This window comes from Chanodichthys erythropterus, chromosome 4, assembly GCF_024489055.1.
Source record: "Chanodichthys erythropterus isolate Z2021 chromosome 4, ASM2448905v1, whole genome shotgun sequence".
Taxonomy (NCBI): Eukaryota; Metazoa; Chordata; class Actinopteri; order Cypriniformes; family Xenocyprididae; genus Chanodichthys; species Chanodichthys erythropterus.
Genome location: NC_090224.1, coordinates 34,602,120 through 34,617,870, shown reverse-complemented (window position 1 = coordinate 34,617,870; position 15,751 = coordinate 34,602,120). Strand labels below are relative to the sequence as shown.

At 35.3% G+C, this 15,751-nt stretch overlaps 1 protein-coding gene across 3 annotated transcripts in view; it reads right to left on the bottom strand.

Moving 5' to 3' along the window:
• The window catches only part of dab1a (DAB adaptor protein 1a), a 128,674-nt gene that overhangs the window by 30,577 nt on the left and 82,346 nt on the right, over nt 1–15,751 (bottom strand). For all 3 annotated transcript variants that reach the window (XM_067383471.1, XM_067383470.1, XM_067383472.1), the window contains 4 exons: nt 13,042–13,095; nt 6,413–6,475; nt 3,623–3,685; nt 3,346–3,442 (listed from right to left, as the gene is read on the bottom strand). In XM_067383471.1, coding sequence (XP_067239572.1) covers nt 3,346–3,442; nt 3,623–3,685; nt 6,413–6,475; nt 13,042–13,095 — 277 coding nt within the window. The remainder of the gene's footprint in view (nt 1–3,345; nt 3,443–3,622; nt 3,686–6,412; nt 6,476–13,041; nt 13,096–15,751) is intronic.

The window sequence follows — 15,751 nt, the reverse complement described above, 5'->3', positions numbered from 1 at the left end:
ACAGCACAGCTCCTCATAAGGTTCATAAACAAGATCATTATTAAGCGTGTATTCTCATTCAGATGATTCATGTTCCATTAGACATGCCACTGAGCACACAAGTGTCATTCAAAGTGACTTACAATACCCTCCCAGCGGGACCAGACCCCCTAAAGCACTCTGGAGAAAAACTATCACTTGAAAAAGCCAGAATGATTCCACAATGGTGAAAAATGTGTTCATGCTATCATAACTGAACTGTGAGAATCCCATCAGGACAGGTGTGGTGGAGTCAAGCCTGGTGTTTATGAATTTACAACACAGAGGGGAGTTTGACTGAGGGAAAGAATTGAAGACAGATGGGACAGATGATACACTACTTGATTCCACACATATCAATGCTGTACTGTTTACTGTTTCAGAGGAAGTCAATCTGGCTGGAACAGATGTCCCAGCGAGAGCAAAGTCGATGCGCAAGGGCTATTTGCTTTTAATAACTGGTTCAAATATCATGACGTGAGTGTTCCTGTAGAATTTAAAGTGGTGGCACTTTACAATATAGAGTTGACTATTTAACAAACCAATTGTGATTTTAATGGAAAATAATCTTTTGTTTCGAATCAGTGGTTCGGAGCATGTATCAAACTGCCAAAGTCATGCCCCCCAGTGGTGAACCACTAAAATTTTGAAACACTTATGATTTAACAAAGCCTCATTTACTGAAATCACATGACTTTGGCAGTTTGATAAGAACCACTGATTCGAAACAAAAGATTCGAAGCTTCATGAAGCAGTGTTTTGAAATCGTCCATCACTAGATATTGTTGAATAAAGTCGCTATTTTGTTCTTTTGACGCACAAAAAGTATTCTCGTCACTTCATAACATTAAGGTTGAATGTTAAGGGGGTAATGCTATTCCATGCATCATTTACACTGTTAAAGAGTTGCATTGCATTCATGGCCAAAGTTTCAAAACACGAGTTGGACGTATGACGGAGTATTTCTGTGCCAAATACGGTTTTGGTACAGGATTCTGAAAGTTTTTGTTCAAGTGTGTCCTGGATGACGTCAAAAGAGAGCAGAATTCCTTGTATGGGCACTTCTCCCTGATAAGCGTGCACACACACATCACCCAGAGCAAGAGCACGCCCATCAACGCGAATCAGTTCAGGATACGGAAGCAGAGAGATTTTTCAACAATGGCTGTGTCCCAATTCAGAGGCTGCACCCTTCGAAGGCTGCATACATCATCAAGGCAGTCTCATTTAAGAAAAATAACCGTTAGATTGCAAAGTAAGAAAGAAATAACAGTATTTTACACCTCACAATGAATATCAGTCAACTTTATTATGGTTACTTTTCTTAAATATGACATCCTTGATGATGTATTCAGCCTTCAAATGTAACCTTCGAAGGATGAAGCCTCCGAAATGAAACGCAGCTTCTTTCACCGAAGGAGTGTGTTTTTGGTTGTGAGGGAAAGATGACCTTTTTCAGCTTCCCAAAGAACCCAGCATTACGGGATCAGAGGATGAAGTTTGTTGTTCCGAGGCAGCAACGGAGTTGTGCACGTATATGTTTGTTTGTTCCCAGGACTTCGGTGATGAATGCTTTTTAAACAAGTCCCAGTTCGGCGCAGGATTTGCAGATCGCTGGTGGTGAGTAAAGCTGCATCAGATGTCTGTGTTTTGTTGGCAATCAGCGCACAACACAAACGTTTTTGATCCCTTTTTATTTAGAATGATGTCACAGCTAGCATGTGATCTCTAGGCAGCAGCTGCGCACGCTTGTGACTCTTTAGCTCCGCCTACAGCACTGACGGCAGACACGCCTCCAGGATCTCAGCTTTTTTCAGAAAGACTCGGTTTAGCGTATCTATCTTTTATAAATATGACAAAACTAAAAACTTTTCGGAGATATGAAGGATGTATTGTTACTCTATATGTACTCAAGATTAACATGAGAATGGCAGAAACTGTGTGTGATACCCCACCTTTAAAACAATGAAACAATTCAGATGACTTAAAAAGTGTCAGTTTCGTGATCTCAAAAGAAAAAGAAAGTTGTAAATACTCATAAAAGTTAATTTGATTGAACTAATTTGTTTCATTTGAGTTTGCCCTACTCAAACCAATTAATTATTTTGAGCGTTAGGGTTTACAGTGTACGATAAAAAGCTCTAATAGATCTCCTGGGACACTGCATGAAATTCTAAAGTAAAATACTGTTAAATGTACAGTTTTGGAGGTGAAAATGAAAATTGAAGCTTTTAGATTCACTTTTTTGTTTAATTTTAAAGGGATAGTTCACCCAAAAATGAAAATTCTGTCATCATTATCAGCAGTTCCAAAGCTGTATGAATTTCTTTGTTCTGTTGTACACAAAGGATATTTTAACAGGTTCTGTGTTAATGTTGATTCAACAAAGTTGTTGCATAGGGATAGTTCACCCCAAAATTATTTCATATTTATTACCCTCATGTTTTTTTTTTTGTTGTTTTTTTTTTGTAAATTTATATGACTTTCTTTCTTCTGCAAAACATAATTGTAAAAGAAGATATTTTGAAGAATGCTTCAACTTTTTTCCATTTAATGAAAGTCAATGAGGCCCAAAACTTCATTCAACCCCATTAACTTTCAATGGATGGAGAAAACCTCTGAGTTTTTTCTTCTTTTGTGTTTCACTGAATAAAGAAAGTCATACAGGTTTAAAATGACATGAGAGTGAGTAAATATGACAAAATTTCCATTCTAACCATTCATTTAATAATGTACTGTATTTAGATGTCATATTCTGTTTAATTTAATTAAAGAGCAAGTGAGAGTTGTGAAAATGGTGATGAAAAACAACATTGTCCCTTTGTGGTGCAAGAATCCTTGACTAAGTGGACATCAGGGAAAAAAATAACATAATAAAAATGTATGATATGACCCCCAAACAGATGTGCATGTTAAAAAGGCATCAAACACTCACAGATATAAGCACGCACACACACACACACACACACACACACACACACACACACACACACACACACACACACACACACACACACACACACACACACACACACACACACACACACACACACACACACACACACACACACACACACACACACACACGCAGAGTAGCACTAGAGCAGGTAGAGGTAACACTGTGTCCTCTGCAAGGCATTTATCATGCAGATCAGTGCAGCAGCCAGTAATGAGAGCATTCATATTCTACAGCAGGAGGACAGGACATCTTATTTAGCCAGAACTAGACAGACACATTATTTAATTTACATCCGCCGCGTTCCATGTCTCCTTTATCTATTTTCTTGGTATTATTTTGTCCTGTACACACACAACATTTTCTCCTACCTGAGGGTACAGAGGCAGGGTTGAAGGGGGTGAACAGTTCAGATGGAGTCTGGTGGGCCAGCGTGGGGTCCAGAGTATTAGCCGGAGATGCTGGGGTCTGTGGAAGATGGGAATCATAGCAGTCTAAACAGAAGATTTCCAAAAAAAAAAAAAAAAAACCCACTACACTTGCTCTTAACTATAAAGATGTTCAAAATGGCATACTGTTTACATACTACTTAATTAGTATGCAGTATACAGTGTGCAGTATGCCAGTGATCCATTTCAAGTCACTCACCGAGGGGGACGTGATATCAGGAGGAGTGGACATGTCTCCAAAAAGCTCTAACTGGTTGATATTCTGCAGATGAAAGAGGAACATTTAGCATCATAAAGTGTTTCACCTCAGCACTCACCGCATGACAGTCTAGTCTTTGCCAGAGAATAGTGGCATCTACCTTAGGTAGAACAGTGGCTTGAATACAAAAGGTGAATTATGGAAATGATAGTGGGTTGCTATAAAAATGATATAAAATATATAAAAGATGATGATGACTTCCTGTACCTACCGACCAAGCACAGCACGCAGAAATAAACGCAGTCATCAACAGTAATTTACATTCATTTAAATCTATCCATCATTTCATCCTTCTGTCCGTCTGTCCTTCCTTCCTTATTACCTTCCATCCTTCCATCAATCCATCCTTCCCTCTTTCCTTCCAACATTCCTTCCCTTTCATCCACCCCTCCCTCCCTCCCTCCCCCCCTCCCTCCATCCATCCATCCATCCTTCTTTCCTTCTATCCATCCTTCATTTCATCATCCATCCATCCATCCATCCATCCATCATTCCTTCCCTTCTTTCTTCCATCCTTCCTTCCTTCCTTCTCTTCTTCCTTCTTTCCATACATCCATCCATCCATCCATCCTTCCTTCCTTCCATCCTTCCCTTCTCCCTTCCATCCATCCAACATTCCTTCCCTTCTTCCTTCCTTTCATCCATCCATCCATCTATCCATCCATCCATCCATCCTTCCTTCCTTCCTTCCTTCCATCCTTCCCTTCTCCCTTCCTTCCATCCAACATTCCTTCCCTTCTTCCTTCCCTTTCATCCATCCATCCATCCATCATTCCTTCCCTTCTTCCTTCCTTTCATCTATCCATTCATCCATCCATCCATCCATTCATCCATCCATCATTCCTTCCCTTCTTTCTTCCTTCCTTCCTTCCTACCCTTCTTCCTTCTTTCCATCCTTCCTTCGCTTCTTCCTTCCTTCCACCCACCCAACATTCCTTCCCTTCTTCCTTCCCTTTCATCCATCCCTCCATCCTTCCTTCCTTCCTTCCTTCCATCCATCCATCCATCCATCCATTAATCATTCCTTCCCATCTTCCCTTCTTCCCTTCATCCATCCATCCATCCATCCATCCATCATTCCTTTCTTTCTTTCTTTCTTTCTTTCTTTCTTTCTTTCTTTCTTCCTTTCTTTCTTTCTTCCCTTCTTCCTTCTTTCCATCCTTCCTTCTTTCCATCCTTCCTTCCTTCCATCATGCATCCATCCATCCATCCATCCATCCATCCATCCATCCATCCATCCATCCATCCATCCATCCATCCATCCTTCCTTCCTTCCTTCCTTCCTTCCTTCCTAATTTCAAGGAAGATATTGAGTAAATATTTTGAGATGTATCCATTTTTTTCAGTAAAAAAACCCTCCAAGAACCATAACTTATTGAAACTTGCCTAACTCTGTATGGTCGGGTCCATCTGTGTTCACTTTACACTGCAGTAAATGGCAGAACAGCTGAACATACATTGATTAATTTGCCTGGGCTTGGAATTATGGATTTTGATTAGTCAATATTTCCCTCTCAGGAAATAAGGTTAAGGTTTTTGTTGTTGTTGTTGTTTTTCAGAAATAAGATGAAAATCCAAGCTGCACAAATATTGCTGAGTTTGCTGTGATAGTGAAATCCTGGAGGACCTGGCATATGACACCCACCAGAGGAAGACACATTATAAACCTTATCAGGTCTGGCTCATGAATATTACTAGGCAAAGTAATGTTCTCTTAGTAGTTATTATAACTCATTCGCTGAAATAAACTTAAGTGCTAAAAGAGTAGGACTACTATTTGCCCGTCCATTTAGTCCAGTGCAGAAGCTTCTGCTTGTTGTTAAAGCCACAATTTTTCCTTCCTAATTTATTATTATTACCAAAATAGTCAGATGGCAACCTTAGCAATGTCTAAAAGATGAGCAGCACAGTTCCAAAGGCAGCTACACTCCAGTTTCTGAAGATTAGTGGGTCTTGTGTCCTTGTTGAGTGTGTTTATTAGAAAACGGAACACAGAGTGCTGCCAGCGGGGAGCAGCTCAGCATTTCTTGAGCTTTTTAAAGTGACTGGCGCATGACAGAAAAGCTTTTCTACACCGCTTCTAAAAAAAATTTTGTTCATCCATTTGCTTGAGGCCAGACCACAGGGTTCATTCCTGAAATGCAACACTTTTTCACACCTACATCTACAAAAGGGCTATTCTTTATGAAAGAATAATTGCTCTCTCTTCTCTGATGTTATGCTGGCATTTACTGTCTCCACTCATCTGTCTCTAATAATTAAAAAAATTAAAAAACAGCATACAAAAATACGACCGTGTGCATGACCTTTGAGACCACTGTAAAATCTTGCGCACATGGTTTCTGACTTATTAATTCACGGGAACACAAAATCCAACCTATTCAACTGGGTCACACTAGGGTCATATATAAGAGCTCAGACATTTGACTATGAAAGAGAAAGGTCAGGTATGAGTAAGTAGACTACTTCCAGGTGACTAGTGGAATAGGTAAAAAGCAAGAGACAGGGGATTTAGCAGGGAAATAAACTGTTCATAGTGGAGAGCGTGACATTTACTTTCCTGTACAGGGACTCTGCTGGAGTCTAGAGTGGGCCATAGTGCATTACTTATTACTTTATAGCTATAGAGGAGCTTTCTTGGTCATTTGCAATCAAAACAACAGCTTGGAGGATCATGGGAAGGCCGAGGGCAGGTGTGGAGAAACTTCGACCAATCATTTTCCACCTTACCTGGGTGACCAGCAACAGGTCAGTGTCTAGATCCAAGAGATCGATCTGTTCGTTACGTTTGTTCTGCAATGATAACATGGTGTTAGATGAAAGATGAAATGAGAAAATGAGGTATAATGGGGTCTCTTTTGGGAAGGTGAAGTGTGTTTAGATGAGATATGGTACTTTACCTGAACAGGTGAGGTTACACATGTTTACCTCACTATCAATTCATGGCTTTTGCATTTTACCAGATTATCTCTAAACAGGTTTGAGCCAAACACAATTCAAGAACCAACTGTATTTATCTTTGCTAACTCGCATCCCACCCCACAGCCTCAAGCTGTTATTGGTGGAATGAGGAATCAAACTAAAAAATGATTTTTAACCAGCTGCCAGCAGGATTTAATGGGAAAATAATGTGTTTAAATGGGTGTCCCTTGAGATAACATGGGAAGAGCAAAAGACCATGAACAACAGCTGCTCCCATCTTACATTTTGTGCTGCTGAAAAAGCAACACAGACGAGGAAAGGATCTTATAGGAAAGGAGAGGATGGGTAGACCATGAAATAGAAAAGAACACCAATAAGTCTTTCTTTGAACATGATTTATATGGTTAGCCAGATAAACGGGTGTCATGTGCATATATATATATATATATATATATATATATATATATATATATGCACACTTTTTTTTTGTAACACTTTACATTAGGTTCCATTTGTTCAACTTAGTTAACCACATTACTTAACATGAACTAACACAATAATAATAATAATAATAATAATAATAATAATAATAATAATAATAATAATAATAATAATAATAAATAAAAACGGTGGAAAACATATTCTTACTTACTGGTCATTTCAACGTTTACAACATTCAACAATTAATTTAAAAAAAAATGTTGTTAAAGTTTCAGTATTTTTTTTATTATTATGTCTATAGACAGTATTTGTTCTTATTTATAAGTTTTAGTTAATTTAATTGTAAATATTTTAGTACTTCAACTTAAAATAAAAGTTTAACTTTTGTTTTATTTTATTTTACTTTATTTCAGTTAATGAATGTTTATTTTCTTTCAAGTAAAAAATAAATAAATAAATAATCATGGTTTTAGTTTATTAATGATGATAAAAAAAAGAGAAATGTTGAAATGCCTTGGCCACAAGTTGAAATACAATAAGTTTAACTTTTTGTTTTATTTTATTTTTTTTTTTTTTAATGTAATTTAATTTAATTTAATTGCCATTTTATTTTATTTCAAGTAACAATTTTATTTTTCATAGTTTTCGTTTATTAATGATGGGGAAAAAAGATGAAATTCCTTGGCCACAAGTTGAAATGAGTTTAACTTTGTTTAATTTAATTTAATTTAATTTAATTTAATTTAATTTAATTTAATTTAATTTAATTTAATTTAATTTAATTTAATTTAATTTAATTTAATTTAATTTAATTTAATTATTAAGGTGCAATATGTGATACATATAAATGTCATTACAATTTAAAAAAAAAATCCCACTTTAATATAAAAACAATAGAATATGTACAATTTAAGAAATATTAAAATATCAATCTATAAAATGATTAAATAAAAATGAAAATTATTAAATTTTTAAAGTGCATAATCTGCATAAGGTGACTGACAGACATTCATATTGATTTCTGACACAAAAGATAGCAATGGATTATGATGTTATCAAGAAAGTCCGGCTAACCAAGTGAGACCAGATATACACACAACATCTGGACCAATACAAAAACACAAACATGTAAAACATGCAATAAAATCAAGTGAGAACTGACTCCAGGTCAGTGGCGTGGGTAGCAGGAGCATTTGACACCTGAGATGGTTAAGTCTGAAAGCCTCTCTGAGTTAGTGCTTGCTGTTCGGTGTTAAGAATCAAAGTATGGCCACGGGAGGCGTCAGAGAAAAGTAAGCAGGAATAAACCACTGCTAGTGACATGTTATATTTGCTAATGTTGTGTTTATGAGTGAATGGACAAACATGAAGGAAAGCAGAGGCAGTGTGATAGAAAGGAAAAGAGAGAAAGTGTCAACAAGGTTTGGGTTGTGTAGCTCTCTTCACTTGCAGACCATGACGATCAGTTCAGCTGTCTAACATTGAAGCTGTGAAACTATTAAACAGGCTTCATTCATAAAACATGAACTCATTTCTCTCTTTTGAATGACGGAGCAATTTACGTCTACAAACAATTTGCACTCAAATTCATTCTGCTTGTGTTTCACGAATGAGGCTGAATAATAGGAAAAAACCTAAAAAATCTAAAAAATTAGATTTGTTCCTGTCATGTTTCCAGGGTGACGGTGTTCGTCTCACATTGTTTGATTTTGAAGGTCATTGAGCTGGAACTGCCGTTCTATACTGCGGCCAGTAGCTGAATTAAACGGCTGTAATATTACCAGCCCAAGAGATGCCATCAAATCAATCTCTTTACACACCCTTGGGGATCACCATTGAGGATAATGGGAAAGATGACAGCTGGGCCCTATAGTGATGAACTGTGTCAGTCAAAGCACCCTGCATGCTGCTGACACCTTATTACTGATGGATATCACGAGTGCTGATAACCACCTTCTTATCTGTTATTATAACAAGCTGCCTCTCCTGTGGAAGTATGACTCACATGATGTATTGTCATTCCATAACTGAAATTACAGTATTTACACTAAACAGTCTCCATGGCAACATTTAGAACGGCGCTGGGAGTAAATATTAGTATTTTATGCAACTGTACGATAATCGCGTTTATTTTGCCACAATTCATCAGCCTACTTTTCTATCATCATTATCACTTCAAAAGACTATCAATTAGCCATCCCCTCAGAGAGAATAATTATCTTCGCAGTGTCCTGTGTGCTTTTACTGCTGCCCATTTCATTACGGCCGGAGAGTTAATGTCTCACTGATCATATAGCCACAGGCATGAAACCAACTGCACAAGCTATGAAATTTAATAATACGTGGAGAGATACAAGAAAAAAGAACAACACTAAAGACTTATTAAAGCAATGCTTCAGCAAATACTGCTTACCAAAATACATTTTTTAGTAGGCACAGTATAATGGGGGAAATTGACTAAGAATAAATGGCACCAACTGATATTGTTGTTTATTTGTGCTTTGTTTCAGCATGTGATTCAATAAAGGAAATATGGAAATTCATTAATGTGAAAACACGCCTCAACAGTATATGCTAAACGCAGTTTACATGACACTGTTGCCCATTTCTGTTGAGAAGGATTGGCAGAATACCATGATTTAGCATACTGGAATTTTTTTTTTTTTTTTTTTACTTCTTTCGAACAATGTGTATTAAAAGTGCAAAACAAAACAAAACAAACAAATAATAAAACAAAAACAAAAAAAATAAAAACAAAACAACACACAACAAAGCAAAACTAAAAACTATACCAAAACAAAGCAAAATAAAAGAAAAAATAACACAAAAAAAACAAAAGAAAACAAAACACACAAAAAAAACAAAAAAGTTACAAACAAAAACAAAACAAAAACAAAGCCAAAAAACAAAGCCAAAAAACACAAAAAAACAAAACAAAACGAAGCAAAACAAAAGAAAAGAAAACAACACAAAAAACAAAACAACACAACAAAGCAAAATAAAAGCACAAAAAAATAAAGCCAAAAGACACACAAAAAAACAAAACACACAAATCAAAAGAAAACAAAGCCAAACAAAAAAACTAAACAAAAAGCCAAGCAAAAGAAAACAAAACAGCACAACACAAAAAAACAAAACAAACAAAACAAACCTAAACAAAAAAAAAACTAAACAATAAGCAAAACAAAAGAAAACAAAAAACAAAAATAAAATAAAATAAAGCAAAACAGCACACAACAAAGTAAAACAAAAGAAAACAAAACAAAGCACAAAACTAAACAAAACAGAAAAAAAAACAAAGCAAAACAACAAAACAAAATCTATTTGTTTTTCTATTTGATCATCATTTAATGAATTAGTCCTGCCATGAATGCTAGAAAATGTACACAAATGTCTCTTAAAAATAATGTTTACTGGAACATTAATAATTTTAATAGTCTATAATTATAATCTACATTACACAATATATACATGATAGAAAAGTGTGCTGAATGTTTTTTATTGCAGTGAAATACTGTACTACACACAAAAGTGGAGCAACTGCTTAGTGAATTTGCCCCAAAATGTGTGGCTGATAGAAAGAAAAAAAAATAAAATTTATATAATGTATGTGCAGATGCACAACACAAAACAGATTTACAGCCGGTTCAAAAGCCAATTCCGTAGAGCCAAAGGAGTTATTTCATGAATTGAAGCTGTGCAGATTTTGCTTAGACAGGAATGAAAAAGCTGGGGAAGGCAGGATCAAGAGGCCACACGACTTAGATTGAAACAGGAGAGAGGAAGAAGGCTGAAAATGTGTGTGGGGAAGAGAGAAAAGAGTGAGTAGGTGTTTGGAAACGTGATGGAAGAGGTGAGAGGAAGAGATGCCAGATAGCGGCACAGGGTGACATGAGGGCTGAGATGAGAAAACCCAACTCAAACATTGTTTTCCAGGTCTGGAGTGACCTAAACAACTGAATACTGAGGACAGACTCAACCAACTCCAGGGTATCAGGGATTTTTCTGGGGTTGTACAGTACGTGTTGTGATGGTGATTGTGTGGAGGTTTAGGCATTTAGCTGAGCTAAGACTGAATGAACAGAGCAGCTATAACACAAGAGAGATACAGACAGCAGAGACACTGGCCAGAACATGAAAAGATCAGCCATTTTTATATCAGAGTGTTAATGTTGAGGCCAAATGGCCTGACAAGGGATCATCCATCATTTAAAGAGAGAGAGCAAAATTCTTGTAGAATTCAACTTGTAGACCAGTTGAACTGTCATTTCAGTACGGTCACAGATGCATGAGCACAACTCAAACATTAAGGTGGTCTTTAGAAGAATGTTTGCCATCTCTCATTTAAATGACTTTATCTGTCAACCCATTTACACTTCACAGACTTTTATATATATTTTTTTATTGCAAATCATGCATGATTCACAGACATTCATGATGTGGCATTGAAGGAAGTTCACCCAAATGTAAAGGTTTGTCATGTTGTTTCAAACACTGCAAATAATGATGTTCTTCCTCTGTTTTTTTCTTGTTTTCTAAATATCTAAACATACTTTGATAAAGATATATTTACGTGACAAGCAAAATAACACGATATTTCTAAAAAAAGATTCAAAATGGAGCGATTTTTTGCTTAAAACAAGAAACAAATTGCCAATGGGGCACAATTTAATCTTGTTTTTACTTTGAATTGTTTGTATTCCTGACCATATTGCCAGATATTGTTTCTTGTTTTAAGCTTAGATCCACTTAAGCTTTTTTTTTTTTTCTTTATTATCTAATTTTGCTTCTCAAGTAAATTTATCTTGATTTAAGAATATTTAACACACAAAAAACAAAACAACACACAAAGCAAAAAAAGCAAACAAACAAACAAAAACAAAGCAAAACAAAAGAAAACAAATCAACACAAAAAAACAAAACAAAGCAAAACAAACAAAGCAAAAGAAAATGAAACACTCAAAAACAAAACAAAACAAAACAAAGCAAAAGTAAATTAAACAACACACAAAAACAAAACAAACTAAACACAAAAATAAAACACAACAAAGCAAACCAAAAGAAAACAAAAAACAAAACACAAAAACAAAGCAAAACAAAACTAAACCAAGACTATTTGTCTTTACAATTTCATCATCATTTAATGAATTAGTCCTGCCATGAATGTTAGAAAGTAATTTTGCTTCTCATGTAAATGTATCTTGATTTAAGTATATTTAGATACAGTATTTCTACTAGAAAACAAGACAAAAATACTGAGGAAGAACTTTTTTTGTTTGTTTGTTGTTGTTGCAACTTCCATGGAACACAAAAGAAGAAAACATACTTAATAAAATATAAATAAAATATCATGGAAATATAGTAAAAAAATGTCTGTATGAGTTATGTTCTATATTATTACTATTTTGTGTGTGTGAATAATTACTTGCATTTCTGCCTGATACTGTGCATGAATCATATGGACCACATTTATCCTTTTTAAAGTTTGAAAGACTCTCCTCACTGTCACTGCATGAAAAAGAATGAACATATTCTTTAAAATCTCTGTATTCCGAGGAAGAAATAAAGCCATATATGATTCATGAGAATTTTCTTTTTTGGGTGAACCTTCTTGTTAACTTGATTCACTGGGATGCCATCATGAACGCACCAGCTGTCCTTATCATGAGGTGAAGACAAGCATACTTCATGCAAAACCGACCAATCACGCAATGCCCACCACCAAAAACAACTAGATTTTCACAAAGAAATTAAAACAAACACAAAATCACACATATACACAACCAGCCAAAAGCACACAAACACCGGGAGGGGAATTAAGAGTGCACAGTCTATGCGATTTACTGTAAGCCGGGAAATGAGTGCTGCTGAACTCCTCACAGGACTTGAGACAGGGAGCGGAACATGCTTGATGCTTGGTGGTTTACATATTAAAAAGGTTTGCCAGAGAGAGGCACAGGATAGTCACATGAACAAACACACACAGGTCCACTCACTGGATGTCGCTTTGGGACGTCATAAACTCCCTCCTTTTGTTGGCTGGTAGGGACCTGGTGTGGACAGGGAGCCCAGCCAAATGCACAGTTAACATGACAAGTTACCATTAGTTCAGATTTCAGCAAGAGATTTTACAACGTCAATGCAGAATGCAAATTTTATGCTTCCTGGAGAGCAAAATCAGTGTATAATGTGTTGCGTTTTAATTAGTAAGATAAGTATGCAGAATATAGTGCACAGTAGAATAATAATATAATAATAACAATAATAATTATTTATTTATGATAAATATTTGTATTATTTATAAAAAAAAAATATTTGCATTCATAATAAATGTTTTAGATAAAATAATATCAATATAATTGTATAGTCTGCATGATAAATATTTTATTTTATTTTAAGAAGGATTTCTAAATCCATATACTTTGGTACTATCATTTTCATGTTTTCAAATTAGACGGCTAGTAAAGATGCAGATCCTTCTTTGTTATTTTCACGTCTTTCTCTCTCTCTCTAATTTGCCATTGTTTTTAATTTCCCTCTTGCTGAGAGACTGATTGCCGCTGTGTTTTTATTTGAATGTACACTTGAAGTGATCTTTCCATTTCTTTTATTCAAAGATCACACAGCGACAGCAATGATTAATCATTCTCACTCTTTCATTTGGAGAAAGGGCAGAGGAGAGACCTGCTGCTTCCTCTCACAGCAGAGTAATTTCTCCATGCAGACTTTGGAAAGCTCTCTTCGCTCAGCATTAATCCCTCAGTCATGCTATCCAAACTTTACCAGAGCTACCAAAACTACATGGGACCCAAGGGGCCTGATGGAGGTCAAGGTTACTTTTGATGCATAGTGTTAGCTTTGGTTAAGCAACTTATCTGGCTATGAGATGCTGTATTGTGCTTTTACATAAGGTTAAGAGATGTTGGATAGCAGATGTCCATAAGGTTAAGAGAAAGCAGGTTTTTCCTTAAAATGGGGTTCCCCTATACCAATTAAGAGAAGATACTATACAAGCAAAACCATTGCTTTCTAAGGCACTGGTAAATTTTAAGATTTTGGGCCAATTTGTTGCCTTTTTTCAGAATAGTGTAAAGAAAACGTTCAAAATACACATGTACATGTTTATTTTATTATACTGGCTTGATCCAATGTTCAATTTCCGTTCTCGAAATGTATGCAAATCTGTGCATATTTCATTAAATAATGCCTCATATGCATATTTAAACATAAGATTTCAGAAAATGTGTAATACAAAACAATTGGCTTAATGTTCTGTGATAAAGCAACAGGGGAAAGTATGGTAATATATGTTAGTTAAAATGTTTACCTTATTCACTTGTAGTGTCTTTCCTTAAGTTTGGGAAATAATTTTTAGGAATATTGCACTCTGGTAACCATTGGCATATTTTAAAGCTAAGCATAGCTAGAAAAATGTAGATTCACTATTGATATCATTATATATATATATATATATATATATATATATATATATATATATATATATATATATATATATATATATATATATATATATATATATAGTGATATCAATAGTGAATCTACATTTTTCTCTAAAATGTAATTCAGCGGACCTGTAATTCAGTGTTATCACAACTTGAATAAATTCATGGTTGTAGGTTAAAAATTCCAATTCATTGTTTTAATTAAACCTTTTTAAGTTGCAAACATTAGTTTCTTGAGTTCTGCTGACATAATAATGTTGATAATTACATCAATTTAATATCGTCAGTAATTTAAACTCAAATTTCTGTGTTAATTGGCAAAGTCTTGATAACTTCTGAAATCGTCCAGTGGATTTCTAGTTCCCAGCATGCTTTGCATAGGACTATGTTAATTTATTTATTTATTAATTTATTTTTAGTGAAGGGTCAATGCTTTCCCATGACCAATTCGTACGTTTTACAAGGTGGCTAATTCATACAAATTCATACGACTTCACTCGTACGATTTCATACGAATTTGGCAACTCGTAAAATACTTACAATTTAGCAAAAATCGCATGAATTCGTACGATTTAGCCTCCTCATAAAATGCATACCGACTGCTGTGAGATCAGGTTGGAAAGACCTGCTAATGTTGAATTCTGTTATGTTTGGCATTTAAAAGAGTTTATGTAACGTTAAATAAGTTGTGCTAGCATGTGCTATGACAGCTGTTGATTTGAATTGAAATAGATGGGATTAATTGGTTCAACTCTGGTAGTTGGAGCAACTTAATTTTTTTGAGTAATCAACTTAAAAAAATGTGTTTATGCTACAAATTATTAAGTTCCTCTAACCCAATGTAGCTTGTTGGTTGAACGAAAATTCACTCAAAGTTGTCAAAACTCAAAAAAAAAAAAAAAAAAAAACTGATGCAAACTGTTTTGTTGTTGTTGTTGTTGTTGAGCCAACACATCATTTTTTAGAGTGTGGCACTCCGCAATATAACCACGACTTACTGGTTCAATTTATGCCATTTATATAGATTCAGTCTTGACAGTGGACATCTAGAGAACACAAATCTCTTGTTCTGTTCGTTCAGGTTTTTCCATTTCATCGCTGTTAGCAAAGATCAAAAGTGATGTTCACGCAGATTCAATTTGACTTGGCCAATCTGGCTTTTTGTTTGATATGAGATGAGATCAGGTGTTAGCTGATCCTAATGATGTGACAGCAAGCAGATGTCTCTTTCATGCTCCTGAGT